The sequence below is a fragment of the Heterocephalus glaber genome, unplaced genomic scaffold (genome assembly GCF_053883595.1).
Source record: "Heterocephalus glaber isolate CG9 unplaced genomic scaffold, H.glaber_assembly_v1.0 deba00000943, whole genome shotgun sequence".
Lineage (NCBI taxonomy): Eukaryota > Metazoa > Chordata > Mammalia > Rodentia > Bathyergidae > Heterocephalus > Heterocephalus glaber.
This window is the reverse complement of record NW_028258175.1, coordinates 4,753,542-4,779,842: the sequence shown is the minus strand read 5'-3', so window position 1 is coordinate 4,779,842 and position 26,301 is coordinate 4,753,542. Positions and strand designations below refer to the sequence as shown.

Here is a 26,301-nt window from a genome sequence, read left to right as displayed (position 1 = left end):
GGGATTGAACTCAGGACCTTGCACTTTTGAGGCAGGTGGTGGAACCACTGAGCTAAATCCTGGCCCAAAAAGAGACTTTTTAAAAAAAATCAAGAAATCAATTATTACACCAATGTTTGTGTGAGCTCTGTTCACAATAACCAAGTGGTGGAAATAACCCCAATGTCCACGGGCTGATGAATGAATAAGCAAAGTGTTGTGCACCCTGGGCGTGATGACACACACCTGTGACCCCAGCTCCTGGGAGTCTGGGCTGGGGATGAGCAGCTCAGTGGCGGAGTGCTTGCTTGCCACGTGTGAGGTCGTGGGTTCCATCCTCAGTACCACAAAGTCGTATACACTGTGAGCTGTTATTGGGTTGTGAAGGTCGTGTCAGCACGGGTGAGCCTTGAGGACATTATGTTAAATGAAATAAGCCAGACACAAGGACACAAATACTACATGACTTCACTTGTAAGAGTTGCCTCAGGTTCACAGAGACAGAGAGTAGAACTGTTCGGTTTCCAGGGCCTGGGAATGGGAGAACTGGGGAGTTGTTTAATAAGTACTTTAAATTTGTTTAGTGAGATTCAGTTTACAAGATGGAAAAATTCTGGAGACGGATGGTTGCACAGCACTATGAATGTACTTAATGCCACTGAACAATAACACACTTAAAATGACGAAAATGAGCCAGGTGACGTGGTGCACACCTGTTCCCTCAGCACTTGGGGAGGCGGAGGCAGAAGGATTGCAAGTTCAAACCCAGCCTGGGCACCTTAGTGACTTAGACCCCGTTTCAAAATAAAAACGGCTGGGGGTGTAGCTTATTGTAAAGGCCCTGGGTTCAATCCCCACTACAGGAAAAAAGAAAAAGATCAAAATGTTGAATTTTATATTATGCATATTTTATCACAATAAAAACTGAATTAAAAGAGAAAAACCATTATAACTGGCTCTAAGAGGAAGGAAGCCCTTTTGCTCATGGCTCTTGACAATGCATTTGCACTGTACTTCGCTGGTATATTGCTCTGTAAACAGAAGAGGTCAGAATAAATTTGCTGCATAGATCAATAAAGCAAATTGAGATGCTCTGACCCCATCTCCAAGGCAGAAGTAATTTCTGAGCAAACACTAAGATGATTGTGTCTAAAATGCCAAGTCACATGCTGAATGCTTGTGTCTATATAGTTACCTCAGTGTTGTCACACAAAGCTTTGAACACCTGCATGCGAATGTCAGAGAGCGGAAGGCTTCCCCTTATGAGTCCAAATCTCCTTAAGTTCTCAATCAATTTTGCTTCCCAGAAGACATCAGGCAGTGTCTAGAGACTTTTTTCCCAGTGCTGGGGATGGAACCCAGGGCCTTGTGCATGCTAGGCAAGGGCTCTACCACTGAACTACACTCCCAGCCCTTCTGGAGACAATATTGGCTGCTACAACTGGGGCTTGGGGGTACTGCTACGAAGAGCACCATCCTCACAATGGAAAGTTCTCCACTCCTAAGTGTTGATAACATCCAGGGTGAGCTAGCCTTGGAAATCTTCTCACACGTCTGAGCGCTTCAACGCAAAGGCACATGTACACATACAGGTACACACATGCCTACATGCATCACACTCACACCCTCACCTATACCCACTTCCCTACCTTCCTGGTCTTTGTTAATTTTCAATAAATCACAAGAAGTTTACAACATAAACATATACTTCTAAAATTAGCTTTTTGCTCAATACCTTTTAAAGCAAAGGGGCATGCACTAAATTTGCCTTGGATGAATTTCAGTGGCTGGGATTTTACACAACAGGGCAGAGAGAAGATAGGAGGGAGGGGTGTAGAGATGCAGGCGCATCATAAAAGGGCCAGTGGGGCCGCTGTGGACCATTCCGACCTCACCAGATGGACACATCATCCAGTCACACAACACAGGCTTGCTGGAGGTAGTAAGGAAGGAGCTGGAGTAAGGAAGGGGAATGCATATTATCTGGGCAAAAACTATGTTTAATAAGATCGGACAGTTTGGTTTTGAAAGAAAACAACAAATAACCATATGTTTATGCTTCTGGAAAGGTGCTATCATGCAAAGGATGCTGAAGTTTGACATATTTGGTCAGAATCAGAAAGTAAACTTTCCAGTAATTGACAAAAATTCTCTTTAAAAAGTCAGAAAAAACCGAAAGCAAAGAAATCTATCTCCTTAATCCCCTCCCCATTGTGAAATGCGTTACCCCTGAGCCTCCGGCTGAGGAGTGGATGCCTGTGTGAATGATTAAGGCTTTGGAATTTTTAGATTCACCAAATAGTTCCTGCGACTCTTTCACCTCCCAGTTTAAAACAGTCTGAATGCTTTTCTCTGTATTCTTCATGGAATTTCAAAATTCTTATTCCATTCATTTTTTTAAAGTCTTAAGACTAAACATTAATTTTAAAAATTTATCAACTTTTTTCTCCTCCCAGAGCTTACCCCATCCAATATTTTCTCCCATTATTAGGGTAAAATACTGCTTTTGAGTGAAGGATATTTTTTCTCATTAAGCGGAATTGTCTTCTGAAGAAACTAGAAATTTTCTTGAATGAGTAGAAGGAAGAGAGTAAAATGAATTTGGAGAAGATCTTTAAGTAAAGTCAAGACCTGTTCCATAACACTGCCCAGGGCAGCAATTTTATCCAGAAGTGGGTTTTCACTAATCCTCTCTTACCCACTGGAGGTATCATCTTCCAAGACCTGGCGGACACCTGAAGCCCAAGCTAGCACATATGGACCCTATGGGTACTATATGTTTTCCTGTACATAACATGTCTATGATAAAATTAAATTTATAAATGAGACACAGTAACAGATTAATAATGACAACTAATGCAAGGTAGAACTATTATAACAATATATTATAATAAAAGTTATTTAAAATGTATGAATTGCTTACTGCAAGAATTTTCCACTTAATATTTTCAGACTGGGGTTGACTATGGGTAACTGAAACTGTGGATACGGGGAGACTATGGTAGAATCAAGTGAGACTGTCCAGAGATTGCTGGTTTCTGTTTTTATTTGTTTAATTCTGGTAGAAATATTCTACTGACTAAAGGCATAGTCTCTGGACCTGGTAAACTCACTCAGACCCTAATTACATATTGGTGAGTTGCCAGGTCTTTGAAGTTCAGTTTCTCGTCTACAAAATGGGAACAGTAAGATTGTCATGAGAAATAAGTAGGATAATGTTTGTTAAATGCTCAGTACCTGGGTAACCTTTATTGCTATTGATAACAATTTCATTACTGGAATAATAAAGGACATAGTAAAGTCTTCTGATTTTTAAAGGCAATTTCTTTTTAATTTAATTTAATTTATTCTTTATTATCGTTATTATTGGGTTTTTTGAGACAAGGTCTTGCTACATAGTTCAGGCTGGCCTTGAACTCACTATGTAGCCCAAGATGGCCTCAAACTAATGGCAAGCCTCCTGCCTCGGCCTCCTGAGTGCTGGGATTACAGGTGTGTGCTACCTGGCTAAAGACAATTTCTATCTGTGCACTTTTTTGTGTGGAACTGGGGATTGAACCCAGGGCCTTGACACTGAGCTACATACTCAGCCTTTTTAAAAAGTTGTATTTTGTGGGGCTGGGGATTTAGCTCAGGGGTTCTGCTGCCTGCCTTGCAAGCGCACGGTCCCAAGTTCGATCCCCGGTACCAAAAAAAAGTTGTATTTTGAGACAGGATCTTGCTGTGTCACTAAATTGCTCAGGTTGGGCTTGAATTTGTAATCCTGCCTCAGCTTTCCAGAGTTTTGGGATTATAGCTTTCTGCCACCATTCCTAGCTCATATTTTTATATTTATCTTTTATGGTGATAAAATGTTGTAGCCGACAGCTTTGTAATGAAATTCAGGAGTCTCTTCTTACCTATAAATTCCTTCTTGATTATACCTGGAAGGTGTATCAGGAACAGAAACCATCTATTTCTATAGAACAGACTGGTTTTGTTTTAAACTTTCTATTGAGGTGTACACACCGAGAAGTACCTAAACCACGTGAACACACCCATGTCACGAGCACCTACACCACGAAAGAGAGCACCCTGAAAGTCTACTATGACAATGCCCCAAAAGACTCTGAGCCCAATAATGTCTTCCCAAGACCAACAGGACGGTCACTTTTGCTTAGTTTCTGAACTTTGTAGCCCGCCATATGTACTCTTTTCTGTCTGTTTCTTTTGCTTCGTGTTAATGAGATTCACCCATCCAATCGCCAAGCAGTATACACAACTTGCATTTTCTATTAGTCTTCTCTCTTACTCTCTTCAAAAACAATACTGTATTTTATGTGCAGAGTGTCACTTATACTTCAAGAAGGCTGTGAAAGAAATGATCATGTCTTAGTTGAGACTTGAAGGATATGTATGGTCACAATTAGAGAGCAGGCTGGGCAAAGAAACAGATGGTCCAGAGATTTTAACAGTGTGTGAAACTACGGGATGTTGAGGACACTGAAAATGGACATGCCTTATGAAGTAGGTTGCTTTATTTTGTTTAACTATTTTCTTTTTGGTACCGGGGATCGAACTCAGGACCTTGTGCTTGTGAGGCAGGCGGTGGAACCACTGAGCTAAACCCCTGGCCCTGTTTAACTATTTTCTTCATTCAGATCATTACCAGTTTTATCTGTAATAAACAATGATTAAATCAACATCCCTATAATACCCTTTTACTTATCAGAGCTTTTATTTCTACGGGATAGATTTCCCAATGTAAGGCTTGCTGAGTTTATGAATATGTGCATCTAAATATTTAATGAAATACAAAACATTTTGGTCATTGCAGCTTCTACCTGCAGTGTCTGAGCCCATTTACTTCCTCTTTAGCAGCATCGGATGTTAATTCCTTTAAGATTTTTTCCACCAAGGTAATAGTTAAAATGGATATTTTCACTATTTTAGTGGGTTTTTAAAAGCTATTGGAGAGGCTGGCGTCTTTTCATGTTTATTGACCATTTGGATTTCTTTTTCTTTTTGACATGCTGGGGATGAACCCAGGTCCTCAACACACACTAGGTAAGTGCTCTACCAACAATTAGATCCCAGGCTTGGATTCCTCTTCTGTAGAAGGTATTTAATTTGAATAGTAGGGAAAAGGATAGTACAGAGAGGAAAGAAGATGTGAAAATGTTCTGATTACTCATAAAATGTGTTTGTGGCACCAAGCTCCTACCAGGTCCCTAGCAAATGGCAGCCCCCCCGCCCCTTTTTTGGTACTGAGGATTGAACCCAGGCCCTTCACACTGAACTGCATCTCCAGCCCTTTTAACATTTTTTCATTTGATACAGGGCCTCATTAAGTTGCCCAGGCTCGCCTTGTGCTTACCACCCTCCTTCCTCAGCCTCCCAGAGTGCAGAGCGAATAGGCGTGCCCTACCATGCCTGGCTAACGGTTGCCATTTTTACCACCATTTGTATTGTTCAAAAGTACACAGAGGAAGAGAAGATGAACCTTTGCGGAGGAGATTTAACAGACTACTTCCTCGACATCTTCCTGACTGTAAAGAGTTCTGAAATAGACAACACATCTGGTTATTAGTGACTTGAAACACATTCTACCTTTGACACTGCAGGGAGCAAAGAAGGTGCTGGTGACTTCTGGAAAGGAAGACATTGCTCAGGTTCATAGAAATCCTACAACTTGGGCAGTCAGAGAGGTGGAAACTAGACTCATTTCCAATAGCTATGTGGACCTGAACTCTAAGGCATCGCACCCTGCGATTGCAGAGCTATTTCCATGGAAACCCATGAAATTCAGAGAGTAAAGTGCTCCCGTCAAGTTTCTGTGATTGTCTACAGAGCTTAGATCCCAGCCTCAGTCTAAAGAATGAAGAATATGCATTATAAATGGTGACCAGTTTCAAGACTATTTATTATACTGAAAGTCCCATATCTCTGGAATACAGGGGAGATACATCAGCTAGAAATAATCTTTTTTACAAGACCCAGAAGATCTCCCCGCCCCACCCGTTTTGTTTGAAGATGGGAGTCTCACTGTGTAGCCCAGGCTGCCCTCAAACTTGCAGTGATTTTCCTGCCTCATTCTCCCCAGTGCTGGGATGATAGGTGTGTGCAATCACACTGGCTCACTGTTTATTTCAGAAGTTCCCCAACTTCACTGCACCAAATCCAAAGGGTTTCTTAATAGTTCTTTTTATAAAGTAATTAGATCCAAAAACTTAATAAGTACTTCTATGCCGACAACTTAGTAGCCATTTGAAAAAAGACCTACAGAAAAAATAATACACATACTATACACTGAAAAAGTACACATGTATTTCAAGTATATAATAGTATACATTAAAAATAACAAATATACACTAAATAATAGACATGCCTTGAAAAATACACATTTTACTTATACCTTTACTTCTTTCTTAAGAACTGTGATCGAATGACTCATTTTCTTGAGTTCTTACCTTTCATTCTTAAATACTACAATTCTTCACCATGGCATGTGTGCCTTTGGAATACTACACAACTTTCCAGACCTTGGAATCAGACTGAACACTGCTACGCTCATTTTTTCTACAATGATTTTCCTGGGCTGCTTGGATTTTATCGTGGCAACTGCTATGAAACCAGCTTCACAAAGGTATATTGTCATTGAAAGGATTGTAGGGTCATATAATATTAAACATGTAAACTTTCTTGAGCTGGTCGTTCAAATGGTAGCTGACAGCTACTCAGCATCACTGTATTACCTTTAAAACCTTTAAATACATAGCCCCTCCATGAATTCATGAGGGTGCTCTGGACACAGCCTGGGAACCACACGTTAACTTAACAAGAAGCCTGGAGTAGTAGTCTGGGTGGGTCTGGTGTCTTGGCGATGCTGCCAAGGAATCACTCTCTGGCAAGTTGCGCCTCATGTCTTGTGATGCCAGAGCAGCAGCACTTCATTCTCGCACGACAATCCAGCTGTCATCGCAAGCAAAGGGGGAAGGGGAATGTCCCAGATAAAACGTGGCCCTCTGGACCTGATGGTGATTAGAGAGACATAATGAACTGCTGTCATTCAAATAGGGATAAAACTTAAAAGCTTTGGTCATGCCAATCAGGGATTGGAAGGCTGGGATATTTGCCACCCAAAGAATTCCTTAGGAAAATACCATTTCACTCATCCCCAGGGTTTTCCAGTGGTTTTGAAGGTCGGTACATTATGTATGCGAACACTAGGCAATAGAAAAATTTTCATGTGCTGGAAACATATTGCTGTACTTGAATGACCGTCTGACTTTCTCTGGAGAGCCAGTGGTTTGCAGGTGTGGAATCTGTCTTTGGCTCTAGTGAGGAAGGGGCATGGCTAGAGGACTAATATCTAGTTGGCCTAGGAGTCAGTGAGGATGTGGTACCTGATTTGAGATTTGAATGAAGAGTTGGCCAAGCGGGCAGAAGAGGACTCTAAATTGAGAGGGCAGTGTGGCACTGGCAGGGAGGGTGGGAGTGTGTGGCTTCCCCGGTGAACTGGACAAGGTTCGTGTGGCAAGGGATGAATTGGAGGCTAGGACTTAAGGCCAGTGTGGTTGGCTAAGGAATTCTGGTTTTGCCTGGAACCCATGGAAGGCATGTGAGACAGGGAGGGATGTGGATAGATAATCTGTGGGACAGCTACAGTGTGGTCAAAATTGCCTGGGGTTCACACAGCACCTTTCTTTTTCCTCCTCTGCACACAGCTGGACTGTTTGCAGTCAGGTGGAAGTCACATGATCAAGTTCCAGCTCATCAAATGCAGCTGGCAGGAAGAGTGGTCGTTTCCAGGACTCGCTCGCAGCTCTCTCTAGCATGACCCTGTGCATTCTCTTTCTCCATTTGCTGGACAAGATCCGAGGACTTCGAGGGTAGATCTCCAGGATGCCAGTGACCTGGTTCCATAGGTCACCACTTGGTAGAAAGCCTGCTATGGACTGCTATTGGGGCCATGGAGCAACCCTTATTATATGAAGGCACTGCAACTCGGGAAGGGGTATTTGCTACAGCAGCTGGTCTATTCTAATATACGTCGCATGCATGGCTGCGTTCATGGGGTCTCGCTCTGAGTTAGGTCCTATGCCAAGCGCATTGTCTCAGTTCACCCACAGAACACATCTTTGGGGATGGTATCACCATACTTCGCTGTTGCAGAGGAGGAGACCGAGCTGGACAGAGCAGATAGCAGGTGAAGGACAGAGAGTTCTGATCCCCAAATCCATCCTCAGTGCCCAAGCTGTGCCCTGCTGGCTCCAGCATGAAGGGAATGCAAGAAAACTGGCTGACACAGAAAGTTAGACAAGAAGTTATTACAGCAATACAGCAGGGAGCTTCTGCCTGCGAAATGGGCACAATAGCAGGTCACTGTAATACTGGTGGAATGAATCCAAGGGGTTCAGCTCAGGGGTTCTGGCTGGTGCATAGTGGATGTGAGTTTTTGTTTTTGTTTTTTTAAATGATGAAAGCCTGGGTGAAAACAGGAGAGAGTTGCTCTGAGAGCCACACTGGAAGAGTTTGAGCAAAGAATGAAGGAGCTAGCAGAACTGAGGGTTGGATGACTATCTTATCTTGCTGTTTACAGGAACAGGGAAGGAAGGGCCAAGAGACATCTTGTACGTGAGCCGTGGGGTAGAAGGGAGAGAACAGAGTTAAAGATAATCAGCAAGTAAGCAGGTCCAAAGCCCTTCGAGTTGTACAGATGCTCAACAGAGGGCCCCGCTCCCCGGGGTTCTGACTGACATGGCTGTCAGCAAACTGTAGAGTCCTTGACCAGTCGAATCCACTTTTTTCCTGAAGAAGAGACTTTTAATCTACATGACCAAGAGGGAACCATTTAACTTCTTTGTGCCTCATTTTTATCATAGGGGAGTGGGGATAATAAGTAACAGGATGTGCCTAGACGATTGTTGTGAACAGAACAGGGTCAGCATGGAACTGGATATATAGTGAGCAGTCAGTAAATGTAGAAACTATCATTAAAACTCCATTGTCTCTAACAGTATTTTCTCTATCTACCTCTATACCTACAAACACTCCGATAATAGCACTGAGCACAAAGCAGAATCTTCTACTTTCTTGATTACTGTTTCCTCTCCAGCCAACTCAGAATAGTGACAGGCTCACAGGAGCAGCTTTTTAAATATGTGTTGGATGAATGAATGAGGAAACATCTTACCATTTTTCCTCCCCCATCTCCTTTCCATCCTTCCATCCATCCATCCCTCCACCTTGGAAAAGAGTGGAGTAGGTTAGCTGACAAGTATTTCTTCTTCCAATAGTGGTAAAATATACATAACATAAAATTTACTATTTTAGTACTTTCCCATGTACTGTTCAGTGATGTTAAGTACATTCATGTTATTTTGCATCCATCTCTACCATCCATCTCCGGAACATTTTGACTTTCCCAAACTGAAACTCAGTGTTTATTGGATACTATCCCGCTATCCTCTCTCACCTCCAGGCCTGTGAGCCACCATTCAACTCTTTGTACCTATAAATCTGGCTACTGTGGGTAGCCAAATAAGTGGAATCACAATGCCCTTTTGTTACCAGCCCACAAGTTTTACTATCATATAATTGTGTGATGCTGAGAAAGTCAACGTTTCTGAAACTCTATATTCTCATCTATAAAATGGCTGCACAAATAGCATCTATATCATAGTGTTGTTGTGAAGGTAAAATGAGATAACACACACAAGGCCCTTAGCCCAGTGCCTGGCACACTGAAAGCCTTCAATTAATATTAGTGACATCTAACTATATGTATTCTACATTAATGAACACTAGTATTTATACATGATTTCTATTGGTGTGTTCTAAAGGAATGGATGTGAGCATCATGTCTGTCATGTGTCCGGCACTGTCCTGGGCACTTTACAAATACTAACTCACTTAAAACTTCCAAAGACTCTGAGATGGGTTCACAGATGAGACAATGAAGGTGCAGAGAGCCTCAGTAACATCCGCAAGGTTGTATGGCTAGTTCATGACAGAGCTGCGGTTTCAATCCAGGCAGCCTGGGCTGGGGTTGTAGTTAGTGGCTAAGTGCGCACCTAGCATGCATGAACTCTGGGTTCCATCCCCAGCACCAGGCAAAACGTCCAGGCAGGCTGTCCCCAAGCCCATGGTGGGACCCCTGCTGACAGTGCCACTTTTCCTCCATGGCTTTGTCCTGGGGGATCATCACCTGCACATCTGGTCCTGGTTCAGGCGACCAGGGTGAGCACAGGTGACCGGCCTCAGACAGGAGATGTCTGTGGGAACTACGGGAAATGACTACAGAGGAGTTTGTTGTGTATGTATGCATGTATGTGTGTATGTATGTATTTGCTTGCAGTACTGGAGATTAAGCCTATGGCCTTCACCCTGGACTACATCCCCAACTCTCTCTCTCTCTCTCTCTCTCTCTCTCTAGCTTCTGAGATAGGGTCTCACTAAGTCACTAAGTTGATCAGGCTGGGCTCGAACCTGAGATCCTCCTGCCCCAGCTTCTCAAAGTGCTAGGATTATAAGCCTGTGCCACTCTGCCCAGCTGTGCTTGCTGTTATTCAACACGGGCAGCTGCCCCCAGAGAGCCCTTCCTGTGCCTATTTACAGATGCTTGTCACCTTTGGTCTACAGGGAGCTGGGTCCACCTCCACGGCCCAGGTGATGAAGCAAGCCAGTACCTCTCCCTTTCCTGGCAGAAAGCCCAGCAATCCTTGACACCCCCCCCCCCCCCGCCCCACCTTGTTGAGATTAGCTTCTTCTCCCGGATGCAGAGCAAACTCCCACCCACACTTTATTGTTTTCTCAACACCTTCACTAAGTTCCTGGCCACTTTAAAAGGGGCAGAGCCTGTAGCAGGATCCTGGATCGGTCCTCCAGGTCAGCGTGTGCTGGATGGCAGGCTGATTCTCTGCAGCCCTGGCAGGAGCCCGCACCCTGAGCCTCTTCACTCTGATGTCTGGAGAGGTGAGCCACAGTGGCAGCTTGTGCTCCCAGCCTGGACTGGAGCTCCAACCCAGGATCGGGCTGGAGCTTCTGTCTGGGCTTTCCTCCCACCCGTTTCCTCTCCCTTTCCCAATGGCAGGTGTCTACATGTGACACTCGGCATAGCAGCGGCAGGGCAAAGGAGCCGAGTATGGGGGGCAGGTGTCGCATGTCCTGGTATGATCGGTTTGTGCAGCCCTGCCTGGTTGAGCTGCTGGGCTCTGCCCTCTTCATCTTCATCGGGTGCCTATCGGTCATTGAGAATGGACCAGACACCGGGCTGCTGCAGCCGGCCCTGGCCCACGGGCTGGCCTTGGGGCTCATCATTGCCACCCTGGGGAACATCAGGTGAGACCAGCTGCCTGCATTCAGCCTGGTGCCAAGTTGGGGGCACTGCTATTGGCAGGGACCCTAGGTACACCAGGATTGCAGGGAGCACTGTGGGGTGGAAGTCAGACTGCCTGGGGTCACCTCCTAGCTCTGCAGCCTGTGAGCAGGTCACTCTCCAAACTCAAATGTTCCCACCTCTAAGGGGGAAAAATAGTGCATTTCTTCAATTGTTTTTCCAAGCTAACCTATAGTGATTGCTAACCTTGTACCAGGCAATAGTCTAAGGATGTCTCAGATTGATCACTACTCCTTATGCAGTCTTGTGGGGTTCCCATTTACCTCTGGGAAAGAGAAAGGCAGTGTCACTTGTCCAAGGGTAGAAAGTGGCAGAGCTAGGAGTCAAGGCCAAGCCCTGTGGTTCCAGAGCTCACACCCCAGGGCCCCCAGGAGGACGGAGAAGAGCTTGACCTGGGTTGCTCTGCTGTTGCTACTGTTGGGCGCTGTTAGGCAAAGCAGAGAATATGCTTCTGCTTAGGTATGCAGGTGCCTGCAGGGGTCCCAGGCTGCCAAGAGTCGCCAGCCGGGAGAGGAGGGGCAGGTAGGAAGGGCGCTCCTTTGGCTTTGCTCTCTTCCAGATGGGAGCTCAGTGCGAAGGGGTAGGAAGGTGTGTGTGGGCTGTCAGGACAGCCTAGTTAACGACAGGCCTGATCAAAATGATTTTTTACGCTAAAGGACACATTACCATGAATCCCCCTCAGAATCCTCCTCCTTGCTTCAAACACACTTATCCCATTGTTCTTGCCACTTTCTGAAGCAGCTCTGGAAGTCCTCTTTCCGGAGTCTTTACCAAGCTGTGAGTGGAATGAAAAGCACAGGATCTTCTGTTCAGGTGGATCAGGGCTGAGCGCAGCATTCGTCACTTCTTAGAGAGGTGATCATGGCAAGGGTCTGAACCTCTCTGGGTGCAGTGGTGTAAATGTGGATATACTGAGTACTAACTACATAGACAGGGTTATGCGCTGTCTCTGCAACGGCCTTGTCAGGTAGAGATCGTGGTACGGAGTCTTGGGGTCACTTTCCTTCTCTAGAGAGATCCATTCTTGGGAACCAGAGGACTCAATGGGCCAGCCTCTGGGAATGGACCCTTCATCAGAAGGCAATGGGTGGGACCCTGATGAAGTCCAAGGGCGGGTGGGGCTGGGACACCTTGGCTCTGGGGCCTGAGCAGTTTGAGTGTCTTGTGAAATGGTTTCTTTACCCATGAGGAATGGAGAGGCCAGGCCACCTGACCTGCCCCTGCCCCTGGGCTTTGACTTGTCTATCTGTCATCCGTAACCCAGACTGTGATTCCCAGCCCTACCCCTGATTCTCAGTGTCATTTCCAGCTGGAATGTCTGATCCCAATTTTACGTTCATCCCACAGTAGCTCAACAAATCATAGGCTCTTATTCAGGACCTGGCTATTCATATGACCAAGCCATGAGGGCTTTGGTGATTTGAAGCCTAGCTTGGCCTCAGTGTGACCTGTGGCCACAACTCCAAAGAGCCAGAGGGAGCTGCGGCATTCTGGGAGGAGTTCAGGCAGGGTCTCCCACATGTTTTTCCTCCAGGGCCGCCCTGCGGTCTGGGCTTATGGGCTGCTCCTCCCTTCCCTGGCTCTGCCCCTGCACTTTTCACTCCACCATCTGGCACCTCAGCCTGGGGGCTTGGACTGACTCTGGCCCTGAGAGTCCAGCCATTCTCTCACAGTCTTTTGCTCAACTCTGGACCCTGACCTCATGACTTCCTTCCGCTCTCTTCTGCTACAGCGGTGGACACTTTAACCCTGCAGTGTCGCTGGCGGCCACACTGATTGGAGGCCTCAACGTGATGATGCTCCTCCCCTACTGGATCTCCCAGCTGTGTGGGGGGCTGATTGGGGCTGCCTTGGTCAAGGTGGGTGATCCCCAAGGGGCTGGGCTAGTGGTTTTGCTTTGACAGAGCTGCTGGAGTTGTGGAGAGTCGAGGCATGTGGGCAAATGTTCGACTCTTTGGTTCTTTTTGCCAGTAGAATTGGGTGGCCCTTTTCTACTGGAGCCAGGCTCTTTGGTTCATGCCAAAGCTACCCTGTTCTACCCATGTCTGGCCATAGTCCTCTCCTGAACAGACTAGAAAGCAAATCCTGCACTCGGCATGTCTCCTTCAGAACCCATTTCTGGCTTTGGAGTAGATGTGAATAATTCTTATGTTTTTTCATTCCCTAACTCATTCACTCATTTATTTGTTCATTTGTTCTACAAATATCTCATGAAGCACTGACTGAGGATACCAGATGAATCTGGTGATTCTCCTTGAAAAACTCTTGAATCAACTCCTCTGCCCACCTTTAAACTGATTTACCTTCCATGGGAGTTGCTATTCAATTTATGTTTAGAATCCACCCATCCAACCAAGAAAGCTGGTTCTTCCTCTTGGTTGTGGAATTTTTTGAGCTCTATCCATAACTCCATGGGTCACTTCTTTCCCTTTCTCCTTGTCTCTCTTCCATTTTCCCTCTCTTTTGTTTCTTTTCTCTTTCTTTTGCCCTTAAGTCTCAGTTGAAGATGTGGGCCTTGCTTGGTGCCTGTGAGGGCTTTTGGGGAGGATGGGGGACCCCCGTTAGCCTGGCTAGGGTTTGGTCTAAGGCTCTAAAGTGCTGGCCTGGCAGACTGGTCTCAAACCCCACGCTGCTATCATCCTTGGCCTCACTCCTCCTACCTACTCAAGCCCCCAACCCTCCTGTAGGAAGCCAGTCAAACGTGCTGCGGAGCACAACCCTCTTTTACCCCAAGCTCTAAGGAATAGTCAGCCCTTAGTGAGCGCTTCCTGTGTGCCATCACCACTGTGTGTGTGTGTGTGGTACTGAGGATTGAACCCAGGGCCTTTGCACTGAGCTACACCTCCAGCCCTTTTTATCTTTTGAGACAGGGTCTTGCTAAATTGCTAAGTTGCCCTTGCTGGGCTTAATCTTGGATTTTTTTTGGTACCGGGGATCAAACTCGGGACCTTGTGCTTGTGAGGCAGGCAGTGGCACCATTGAGCTAAGTCCCCGGCCCTGCTGGGCTTAATCTTGTAATCCTTCTGCCAGAGTGCTTGGAGTACACGTGTGTGCAACCATGCCTGGCATTTTGTAGGCAAGGAAGTGAGGCAGAGACAGAGGCATCTTGCCCAAGTTCAGACAAGCTGGAGAGCGGCAGACCTGAGGCTTGTGTGTCCCTGGCCGGCTGTGCTGTGCCTGTGTTCACAGCAGGCAGATTTCCTGGCAGCAAGTGCAGCCCAAGCTTCAGGCCTGTGCTTACACAGGCTCCTTCTGAGGTCCCATGGCGTCCTAGTGATGTGCTCACCTGGTCGTACGGGTAAAGTTCTGAGGGGTAAGATGTTTTCATTTTCTTTTTTTCCAAGTCACCTAAGTCACATAAGCTTCAGGCCCGTGACACCTGGAGTCAGCAGGTAATCCATTTTCCAGATGAGCAAAGTGAGGCTCAGAAAGGTCTACTAGCTCCCTCAGAGTCACACAGTAAAAACAGGGGGAGCAGTGATGTGGACGCCAATCTGTCCAACCAGAGGTGGGCTCCCCAGGCGTGCGGCTGCAGTTGCAGGCCCCTCTGCTTGGCTCCTGCCTCTCCCTTCTGGCTGTCAGACTGCACTCTGTCTCTGCAGGCCATCAGTCCTGAGGAGCAGTTCTGGAATGCCTCTGGGGCGGCCTTTGTGACAGTCCAGGAGCACAACCAGGCAGGCAGGGCCCTGGGGGTCGAGATCATCCTCACCACACTGCTGGCCCTGGCGGTGTGCATGGGTGCCATCAACGAGAAGACGAAGGGCCCTCTGGCTCCGTTCTCAATTGGCTTCTCCGTCACCGTGGATATCCTGGCAGGGTGAGTCCCTCAGCAGCAGGTCTGCTGCCTGGATCCAGGCTGTCTTGGTTCTGAAGGAGGTCAGGCCCAGGAGCCCCAAACTCAGTTGCCAACGAGGTCCAGGAAGTGGCTGCAGGAAGTGGGGTGGCTGTGGGCAGCTGACAGGGAGGGGTGGAGACTGGTAGTTAGGAAGCTCTGGTCAGTTATGGCTGTGTGAGAATGTAGGCCTGGGGTGACCCTTCTAATTTCATTCAAGTAACGTCAGAAATTCAGTCAATTAAAGGATTTTTATGCCAAGTTTAAAATTCTGTGCTGTGACTAAAACACTTCTGTGTGTTGTAGCCTCAGGGTTACAAAGATCATATTCATTGTCTCATTTCTTTTGAGCCCTTGCTAGTCCTGGGAAGGCATTACAGAGACAGGTTCTTGGTAAGGGAGGATTTCTCCCATTTTAGAGATGAGCACACTGAGGCCTAGAGGGGACAGAAGTGATAGATTTAAGGTCACTGGGCAGTGGCAAACCAAGAGGCATTCCTTTCTGCTAAAGGGGATGTGGGGTACTCCCTCTTATGTCCACCTCCTTCCATTCTTCTGGATGCAGAACCAGGTCTGGCCGTTCTCCAGGGTCATAGTCTGTCACCTTTGAGAGGTGTCCTCTAGGTTGGGCTGGGGAGTGTGGGTCAAAGCTGTGGTGATACTTTGCTGCCCCCTAGCGGTGTTTGAGTAACAAGACTACTGAGCCATCCCTTTGGCTACTGGACAGAGTGGGACGGGGTCTATGGGACCCTAGCCTGAGTGGGTAAGACACAGACTGGGTAAGGACACCAGAACCCCGGAGGAGATTCTGGGCCTCCAGTGTTCGGTGTGTAAGGGCGTCATCTGGGCCAGCTTGATTATAGTTGACACTTGCTGTACATGAACCATGTAGGAGGCAAGGGCTCTATACACACTGCCTCACCCACTCCTGACAAGAGCCTGTGGGAGGGGTATTTTCACCTCAGCAGAGACTCGAGGGGTTAAACCAAGCTCACGGAGCTACAACCAGCTGGGCTGGGCACTGAATGTAGGTCAGCTTGACTCCAACATGGTTGCCAACTGTTTGGCTTTGTTTTAGACTTTGGAGAAAAACGTGATCCCTTTGTTCTTCCTGCTGTCACTGAGCAAGCATTCATGCTGGTCAGGCTGTGTGGGGCAGGGAGACGTGTCCCAGGAGGAGACAAGCCTTTGACTTCCTGTGCTAAGAGCTTCTCTTCCTTCTCTGGGACCCACCTGGGAGCCCCTGATAGGGAAGCTTCGGGGACAGGGCTGGGAGAGCTGTGGCCCAGTGCCCAGGTGGGGTGTGGGTTTGTGTGAGTGGGGCTGGCGGGGAGCTTGGTGACTGTGTGGCTGGATCTTTGCAGGGGCGCTGTGTCTGGAGCCTGCATGAACCCTGCTCGTGCCTTTGGGCCTGCCGTGGTGGCCGGCCACTGGGACTTCCACTGGATCTACTGGCTAGGGCCACTTCTGGGTGGCCTGCTTGTAGGACTGCTCATTAGGTAGGTGTCTAATGGGCCTGTGACAGCTGCCGGGGAATCCCGTGTGTGAGGGCTCTGTTCTCCCTTGAGTTTGGAGAAGGACACAGAGAGCCTTCTTCAGAAGCAGAGAATCTGGGTCTTTTGAGGACCTTTGGTTACAAGTGACAGAAATCCATCTCAAGGGGAATTCATCAGCTCCCACAATTGGGAAGTTCACAGGTAGCACTGGCTTTGGATGGTGCTCAAACAAAGCCCTTAGGACCTGGGCTTTCTCATAGGCTGTACTTTCCTCAGTGTGGGTTTTATGCTCAGATAACTCTCTAGTAGGGGCATGGATACCCACTGTCCATCTGCACTTATATCCTAGCAGCTTAACAATTCCAAGGGAAACAAAACAACAGTTCTAGCCAAAATCCTGTGGCTGGTGCTTATTAGTTTGGCCTGGCCTGACCCAGCTTATGCCCACCTCTGCATCCTACCCTTCCCAAGCAAATAGGAACCTTATAGGCTGAGGAGCATGAGCCCTGCCTTGGAGTGGGGCTGATATCAGCTTACCTGGACAACCACAAATAGGATGGAGAACAGGGGAGGAGTAGTTCTCACAGTGCTGTTGTAAAATCTCAGGGCCCGTCCAAATCAGAATCATGTAAATGGTGTCCCCAGGATTATGCAGCCCAGGAGACGGCATTCAGACAAAATACAGCATGAACAGTGCTCCCTAGAATTGTGCAGTGGATAGAAAGAAGATTGGCTTGTCATTATCAGAAGAATGAGCAGATTCTCGGTAGAAAAAACAAGTGGACTTCTATCTGGCTTGACCTTTAGTCCTTGAGTTCCTTCTCAGGTCCTGTTTCTGCTCTGGGTGGTGCAGGGATCACTGTCCAGACTCAGTACACGTTGGTTCACCAAATACTGTCTGGGAGGGGACAGGCCGTGGACTGGCCCATCTAGCTGCCTGCACTGCCCAGGGGCCTCACGAACCCCAGGGCCTCTAAAAGGCCTTGTGGATCCTTCTGTGTCTGCTGCTTTCAGGATGGCAGCAATGAGCATTTTCTAAGGGAAGACAGAAACCCCAGAGAGAGGAAACTATATCCCACACTCCAAGGCTGGAAAAGCTCAGGAAGTCATCCCCTGAAGGACTTGGGGCCTGACGGTAGGAAATGAAAGGCTGTTTGGCCTCCAGGGCCTTGGAGACCTCATAGAGCCACGTTTTTCCGTAGGTTCTTCATTGGAGATGAAAAAACCCGCCTAATCCTAAAGGGCCGATGAAGCAGAGCTGGTGAGGTTCCCCCTGTCCTGGCTCCCTCAGCTGCCCCGCCCTGGGCTGAGGACAGACCAGACAGCTTCTGCATCTCCCACAGAGAAGAGGCTCAGAGGAGGGACTGACCTGTTTTCTTGGATTTGGGTCTGGCTTCTGGGACAGACAGGCTGCTGCTAAGTCCTAAGAAGGCCCCGGGTCTTGAAATACTTCTGTGCTAAATGGAGGCCTCAGCCTCGGAACATGTTGGCAGAACTACCAGAGAGAGGTGGAAACAGCACGGTAAAGGAGGTTTTTCTGGAGAGGGAAGGTCTCAGGAGCAGAGCCGCTGGAAGGAGTGGCTCTTCCTGTGCAGGAGCTGGCTCCCGCCCGCCCCGCCCCTCTGCTTTCTTCAGTGCTGGGAATCCGGGCCAGGGCAGCAGGCATACCAGACAGGCACTCTGCCACTGAATCGTACCCCAGCCCTCCTCACCTCTTCTCTTCCTTCTGTTATTCTTTGGTTCCTGTTACAGAAGAGCTTTTGGGAGCCTGACCACCACCTTGCCTCCCAAGCTGCCGATCTGCACAATAAACAACATTCCTTCCATGTGTCCATTGGCTTGTTTTTCATTTAGGAGAGGGCACTGCCAGGGAGGACCTGAGAGTCTGTGGTGGGGCCTTGTGCATCCAGAGCCTGGCTAAGCTTAGAGAGCCCAGCTGCTAGTATCAAGGTAGGTTCTTGGAGCCTGGTCCGACCCAGAGGCGGTCTCACTTAGCCGGGCTCATCCTGGAGCTCGGTTTGGAGCTGAGAACCCACTTGGACACTAATCAGTCGACTCCAGATCATGGACCTCAGGACCCTGCTAGAAGCCAGTGCACAGCCAGAGCCTGTTTGAGTGCTCAGCACTGCTGGGACACAGACCAACACGTGCATTGCTGGCCAGGGGGTGGGGGTAGGGTACAGCCGCAAGACTTTCCAATGGAAGAAAATCCTGAGCAAGAGATATAGAACAGGTCTGCAAAGAGTGGGAGACAGAATGATTAAGAAGAGATTAACACACATTCAGAACTGCACACCTGAGGAGAGTGTGTGTTTTCTCTGTAAGAATCTATAGGTCATCTGTGGAGGAGGATCATTCTGACACCATAAATAACTGCCAGTGAAAAATCATTCTCAGCAACAAACACACACCCAAAACCACTTCCGCAAGATGAATGAAACACCTGCCTGAATGAATATGAAATGCTCACTAGGAGCTGGGCATGGTGGCACAAGCCTGTAATCCCAGCACTCTGGGAGGTTGAGGCAGGAGGATTTTAAGTTTGAGACCTGCCTGGGAAACTTAGCGATTTAATGAGACCCTGCTTCACAATTAAAAATAAAAAAGGGCTGAGGAGAAGCTCAGTGTGAGGCCCAGGGTTCATTCCCCAGTACTGCAAAAATCCAAACTAATCCAAAACAAAACAAAACAAAAAACAAAAAAAAATCACTGGAGAAAACCATTGTTATGGTTTGTGTCTAGATGTCCCTCCAAAGCCTCATGGAGTCTTAGGTGGGGCCTTTTCAGAGGTGGCTGAATTTAGAGTGTGGGATGCTGGGATTAAGGGTGTGTGATTACTAGACCTGCACACTGAGAGGTTTGGCACCGCCCTAATCCTGGTGGGTGGATAAAAGGAGCAGAAAGATGCTGCTAAGGTTCCCTTGCTGCTCTTGCTACCATGTGGGTACCATGAACAGTTTCTCCTCTGTGACGCCCCTCAGCCATGGGCCACTCTGCCTTGGAGCCAGCCAATTATGGACTGAAAACTCTACAAACTGTGAGCTAAGTAAACTTTTTCTCCTTTAACTTTGGGTATTAAGTATTTTGTCTCAGCAAGGAGAGAAAAGTAACTGACACACCAGGATAATCACAGACAGCCTATGATATCTATCTATCTATCTATCTATCTATCTATCTATCTATCTATTATCTGAACACCCACAAATTCTCAGACAAAAAGAGTACAACAAATAAAGATAACAAGTATAAAGAAGAGAAAAAGGGGGAAAATAATTTTACAAAATCAGAAATGAGAAAATTAAAATACTTACATAGAGTAAAAAAATGTAAGTTACTGTATAATTTGGGTGAAATAATGTTTGACAGATCTAGTAAATAAGAAAAATTATATATGCATATATGTATGTATACACAATAGTGTCTATAGCTAGCATTTATTGTTTATTATGTATCAGGCACTGTATTGAATGCTTTACGTACATTATGTCTTATATTTCTACAACAATCCTAGGTAGTGTAGAAGGTGTTTCATAGTGTCCCCCAAAATTCATTTGTGTCCACTTGGAATTTCAGGATGTGACCTAATTTGGAAATAGTTTTTGTAGATGTAACTAAAGTAAGCATTAAGATGAAACCATACGGGGTTAGGGTAGCCTGAATCTAACAATAGTGTCCATATAAGAGAGAGAAAATGACATACACAGACACAGAGTTCTAGAGGATATCACATGAAAACAGAGGCAGAGGTTGTGTTACGTTGTCACAAGCCAGAACCAGGAGCCAGGAGGTGGAAGAGGGAAGGAAGTCTTTTCCTTGGGAGCTATGGGAGGGAGCATGCTCCTGCTGACACCTTATCACAGACATCTGGCCTTTAAGACTGTGAAAGAATAAACTTGTCATTTTAAGCCAACAAGTGAGAATTTCTCATCGCAGCCCAAGTAAATAATACAGGTAGGTACTCTTATTCTTATTTTCCAGAGGAGCCAATTAACCGAGGTTCCCAGAGATGTTACCCAAAGTTAGTATGTTGTAGACTCAACATTTAAGATCATCGCTGCAGAGCCCATGATCTGTGCTATTACACTTCACCCTTTCTGGGTAAGGGACAGTATTGTGTCTTTGTTCTTGTCTTTTAATTGATTGTTTGTCCCCCATTAAAAAGGGAACAGAAAGACATGTATTAGAACTTTGCCCTTCCGAGAGAAAGAGGGATACAAATTCACCTTTGTAATTCCACATTATGGGTTTTCAGCTGAGAAGGGACTCAGTAAGTGGGAATAGAATAGGCTGATCCCAGTGGCTCCCAAACTCATTCTGACCCGACAGAGTAGAATCCAGTATTGACTCTGCTCACGTAAGTTCACATCCACGTTAACTTCTTTTCTCAATAACAAGGAACGGAGGTCAGTCATAGGATTTTAGGATGTTAGAGCTAGAAACATTATACTAGTAAAATGCGGTGACAATGAGTTTGGATTCTGAGAAAGATCTAAAGTTTAAATCTCAGAACTGCCACCTTTTTACCATATGGGCTTGAAGAAACTATTTCACTTCTCTCAGCTTCAGGTTTTTTTTAATCTCTAAACTGGAAAGACTGCCTCAGAATGCTGGTGAGAATTAACTGACATGTTTATAAAGCATTAGCATAATGCTTAATACATAGTAAGCCCAGAATCTGCACTTACCTTTTTTGCCATCCTATTTAAGATTTTGCAGTTTGCAGGTTTCAGAATCATGGCAAGGGGTGGAGTTTTGGCACATATGTTTTCCATCAACTATTCTTGGATAAGGGTGTTTAGGCTTCGCATGGGGAGAAGGTTGGGAATCACTCATCCTGTCCAGGAGGCTAACTAATGTGACTATCAGTAGTGACAGAGTTCAATTAGAATCAAGGATTCTGGATACAGAGTCTAGGGTTCCTTCTACTGCAACAGGCATGCATTTCCTGTTCTACACCCGTGGTCTGAGTACTGATCTCAGGTGAGTTCTCACAGGCCACGTCTTTGGGCAGCCTAGCATTAGCATGTTTGCACTTCTCCCTCACCATGCTGTCCAGAAACTCTGGGGGTTTAAGCAATCCAAAAGGGAAGTGTACCTATCTTCCCCTGGTCAAAAATCCCCCCTGGCACTAAAACGAGGGTCAGCCCGTTTACTCCTATAGTGTTCAGTGGTTAATCCCAGATGTTTGTGGCCCCCTTTTCCATTATAATACAAGACTTGTGGAACAACATACACGGTGACACACAAAAAAGTGGCAGATTGGATAGCCAAGACTGATTCGGGAATGTATTTAGTCAAGCCCTTGGTGCAAGCAAACCAAGCATATCAGGACCAGGTCTCCTGGCTTGAAACCGTGGGGCTGGAATGTCGCAAAGAGGTTTTTTTTTGAGCCTGTTGTGTTGTAGCCTGGATCGCACTCTGAAGAATCTGTAAGGCTTGAAGAGACTGAAGTAAAGAAGCACAAGAATTTTCTGTTATCTGTTCAAGGTTTAATTTAGGGAGGAGTGGCGGCTGCCTCCCATACAAGATTTTAAAAGGGATAAACTTGTCAATATACTGGGTACATCTAACTCTTAACAAGGCTAGAGGAAGCAGATTGGGCCACCCTCTGCCAGTTTCTAGAACGTATTTAGTCAGGGATTTTTTTAGGGTTTATCTTTTCCACTTGCCCTGAACTTTGTGGGCGATAGGCACAGTGTAACTTCCAATCGATGTGTAGTGCCCTTGCCAACAATTTGGATATCTGTGCCGTGAAGGCAGGCCCATTGTCGGACCCCAGGTAATGAGGGATGCCAAATTGGGGAACTATCTCCTGGAGCAAAACCTTAGTTACTATGTTGGCTGATTTTCCGTGAGCAGGGAAAGCTTTTACCCAACCTGAGTAGGTGTCAACCAATACCTGTAAATATTTGAACTTACTGCTGGATTTTATTTTGGTGAAAAGTTCCCAATGTTCCCCTGGCTCTTTCCCTGTAGTCAATTACCTTTGTTTCTTGGTCTTGCCTTGGAGTTTACCTGTGTACACACCTGACACCTGGAACTGATGTCCTGGACTATAGAGGTCAGTCCTGGGATTGAAAACTTACAGCTCATTAGTCTTTTTAAAAATTAAAAAAAAATTTATTGGTACATTTTAGGTATACAATTTGTTTACATTTATCATTGGGTGTTTGTACCTGTACGTGATGTATCTTGGTTCTTATTTTTTTCCCCATTACCTGTGCGCCCTTCACCTCCTCCGCCCTCCCCTATCTACATAGATTTCATTTCCATTTTTTTTTCTTTTCTCACAGTTTTTCCTTTCCCTCTTTTCCTTTCCCCTTCCCCTCCCTTCACTCCTTTGTCTTTGGACCTTTTTTCCTATTTCAAATTATCCATTATTCATTTTAATCATTTTAACTCTTGTTTACACTATCTGTTTCTCACACTAGAGAAACTATTCGGTATTTGCACATGCGTCCTATTTATTTCACTTAAGAGTATGGCCTCAATATGCATCCATTTAGCTATAAATGACTCCAGTTTCTCATTCTTTATGGCTGAGTAGTACTCCATTTTATAAAAATACCACATCTTCTTTATCCATTTTCCAGTTGATGGGCACTTGGGCTGCTTCCAAGCTTTAGCTTTGACAAACTGTGTCGCTATGAACATGGGTGCACCTATATCACTGTGGTATGATTCTTTTAATTCTTTTGGGAAGATACGCAGCAGTGAAATAGCTGGGCCAAATGGGACCTCCAGTCCTAGTTCTTTGAGGTATCTCCACACTGATTTCCACAGTGGTTGCACCAGTTTGTACTCTCACCAGCAATGGAGAAGGGTTCCTTTCTCTCCACACCCCCGCCAGCATTTGTTATTGGTTGATTTCTTGATAGCAGCCACTCTTTCTGGGGTGAGGTGGAATCTCAGTTTTGTTTTCATCTGCATCTCTCGAATGACGAGTGATGGTGAACATTTTTTCATATATTTGTTTGCTGCTTTTACTTCTTTGTCTGAGAAATGTCTTTTCATCTCAGATGCCCATTTTTGAATTGGGTCTTTGAATTTGGGGGGGTCTGATTTTTTTCAGTTCTTTATATATTCTAGATAGTAGTCCTTTGTCTGAGGTACAGCTGCTAAATTTTTTTTCCCATATTGTAGGTTGTCTGTTAGCTCTGTTGGTGGTTTCTTTTGCAGTGCAGAAGCTTTTTAATAAAATGAGATCCCAGTTGTTGATTCTTTGTGTTAGTTCCCGTGCTGCTGAGGTTTTGTTCATGATGTCTTTTCCTATGCCAATGTCTTCAAGAGTTCTACCTAGCTTATCTTCCAGCAAGTGTAGTGTTTCTGTTTTAATATTTAGATCTTTAATCCACTTTGATCTTAGTTTAGTGCATGGTGATAGGTATGGGTCTAATTTTAATGTTTGGCAGGTTGAAATCCAGTTTTTCCAGCACCATTTATTAAAGAGGCTATCTTTCCTCCAATGATGGTGTTTGGCTCCTTTGTCAAAGATAAGGTGGGTGAGCATGTCTGGAGTTGTTTCTGCATCTTCTAATCTATTCCACTGATCCTCAGGTCTGTTCTCTTGCCAGTACCATGCTGATTTTATCACAGTAGCTTTGTAGTATAGTTTCAAGTTGGGGATTGTGATACCCCCAGCCATGTCTCTGTTGCTTAGAATTGCTTTAGCTATTGTAGGTCTCTTATGGTTCCAAATGAATTTTTGGATTGTTTTCTCTAATTCTATGAAGTATATTGTTGGAATTTCAATTGGCATTGCATTGAATCTATATAGTAGCTTTGGAAGTATGGTCATTTTCACTATATTGGTTCTTCCTACCCAGGAGCAAGGGATGCCTTTCCATTTTCTTGTATCCTCTTTGATCTCTTTTTTCAGAGTGCTGGAGTTTTCAGTGTAGAGGTCTTTTTCTTCCTTTGTTAGATTGATTCCTAGATATTTCATTTTTTTGGATGCTATTGTAAAAGGAATTGTTTCCCTAATTTATCTCTCAGTGAGTCTGTTATTTGTGTATAAGAAGGCTATTGTTTTTTGAGTGTTGACCTTGTATCCAGCTACTCTACTAAATCTACCAAGTCTAGAAGTCTTCTGGTGGAGTTTTTTGGGTCTTCTATGTAAAGTATCATATTGTCAGCAAATAATGACAGTTTAACTTCTTCCTTTCCTATCTTTATTCCTTTTATTTCTTTCTCTTTTCTAATTGCTGTGGCTAATGTTTCCAGAACTATATTGAACAGGAGTGGTGATAGTGGGCATCCTCATCTTGTTCCTGATTTTTAAAATTTATATATATATATGTGTGTGTGTGTGTGTGTGTGTGTGTGTGTGTGTGTGTGTATTTATTGGTACACTTTAGGTATAAAATACATTTATATTTATCATTGGTGTTTGTACCAGAACATGATGTATCTTAGTTCTTATTTTTTCTCCCATTACCTGTGCACCCTTCACCCCCTCCACCCTTCCCTATTTACACAGAGTGTGATTCCGTTTTTTTTTTTTTCTTATACTTTTTACTTTCCCTTGTTCCCTTTCCCCTTCCCCTCCCACCATCCCCAAACCCTTGGACCTTTTCTTATTTCAAATTATCAATTATTCATTTTAATCATTTTCATCCTTATTTACACTTTCAATTTCTCACACTAGAGAAACTATTCGGTATTTACACATGTGTGTCCTATTTATTTCACTTAAGAGTATGGCCTCAATATGCATCCATTTAGCTATATAGGTCTCTAGTTTCTCATTCTTTATGGCTGAGTAGTACTCCATTTTATAAAAAAACCACATCTTCTTTATCCAGTTTCCAGTTGATGGGCACTTGGGCTGTTTCCAAGCTTTAGCTATTACAAACTGTGTTGCTATATCTTGTTCTTGATTTTAGCATGAAAGTTTTCAGTTTTTGACCACTTAGTATGATGTTGGCTGTTGGTTTTTCATAGATAGCCTTAATCAGGTTAAGATAAAGACCTTCTATTCCAATTTTCTGTAGGGTTTTTATCATGAATCGGTGCTGGATTTTGTTGAATGCTTTTTCTGCATCTATTGAGATGATCATATGGTTTTTGTCCTTGACTCTGTTAATATGGTGTATTACATTTATTGATTTACAAATGTTGAAACATCCTTGCGTCCTTGGGATAAATCCGACTTGGTCAGGGTGTATGATCTTCTTGATGACCCTCTGTATTCTGCTTCCCAGTATCTTGTTGAGGATTTTTGCATTTATGTTCATTAGGGAGATTGTTCTGTAGTTCTCTTTTTGGGTTGGGTCTTTCCCTGGTTTTGGAATCAAAGTAACACTTGCTTCCAGGAATGAATTTGGAAGTATTGCTTCGCTTTCAATTTCCTTGATGAGTTTAAAGAGTAATGGCATTAGTTCTTCTTTAAATGTCTTGTAGAATTCAGCAGTGAAGCCATCTGGACCTGGGCTTTTCTTTGTTGGTAAATATTTTATTACATTTTCAATTTCACTCATTGTAATCAGGGTGTTTAGAATTTCTATATCTTGTTCATTTAACTTTGGCAATTCATATGTATCTAGGAATCTGCCCATTTCGTCTGTGTTTTCCATTTTATTGGAGTAGAGGTTCTCGAAGTAGGTATTGATGAT

General features: G+C 45.2%; 1 protein-coding gene across 2 annotated transcripts; it reads left to right on the top strand.

Moving 5' to 3' along the window:
* Window positions 1-10,800: 10,800 nt before the first annotated feature.
* On the top strand, window positions 10,801-18,513 carry Aqp8 (aquaporin 8). Of its 2 annotated transcripts, XM_087209084.1 has the most exons (7): window positions 10,801-10,935; window positions 11,054-11,301; window positions 13,092-13,218; window positions 14,962-15,176; window positions 16,556-16,690; window positions 17,890-17,948; window positions 18,031-18,513. In XM_087209084.1, the coding sequence occupies exons 1-6, from the start codon at window positions 10,924-10,926 to the stop codon at window positions 17,936-17,938; spliced, it is 786 nt and encodes a 261-aa protein (XP_087065210.1). In that variant the 5' UTR covers window positions 10,801-10,923; the 3' UTR covers window positions 17,939-17,948; window positions 18,031-18,513. The 2 variants fall into 2 exon arrangements, with proteins under 2 accessions (XP_087065210.1, XP_087065209.1); XM_087209083.1 differs by having other exon boundaries at window positions 17,890-18,513.
* The last annotated feature ends 7,788 nt before the right edge of the window (window positions 18,514-26,301 follow it).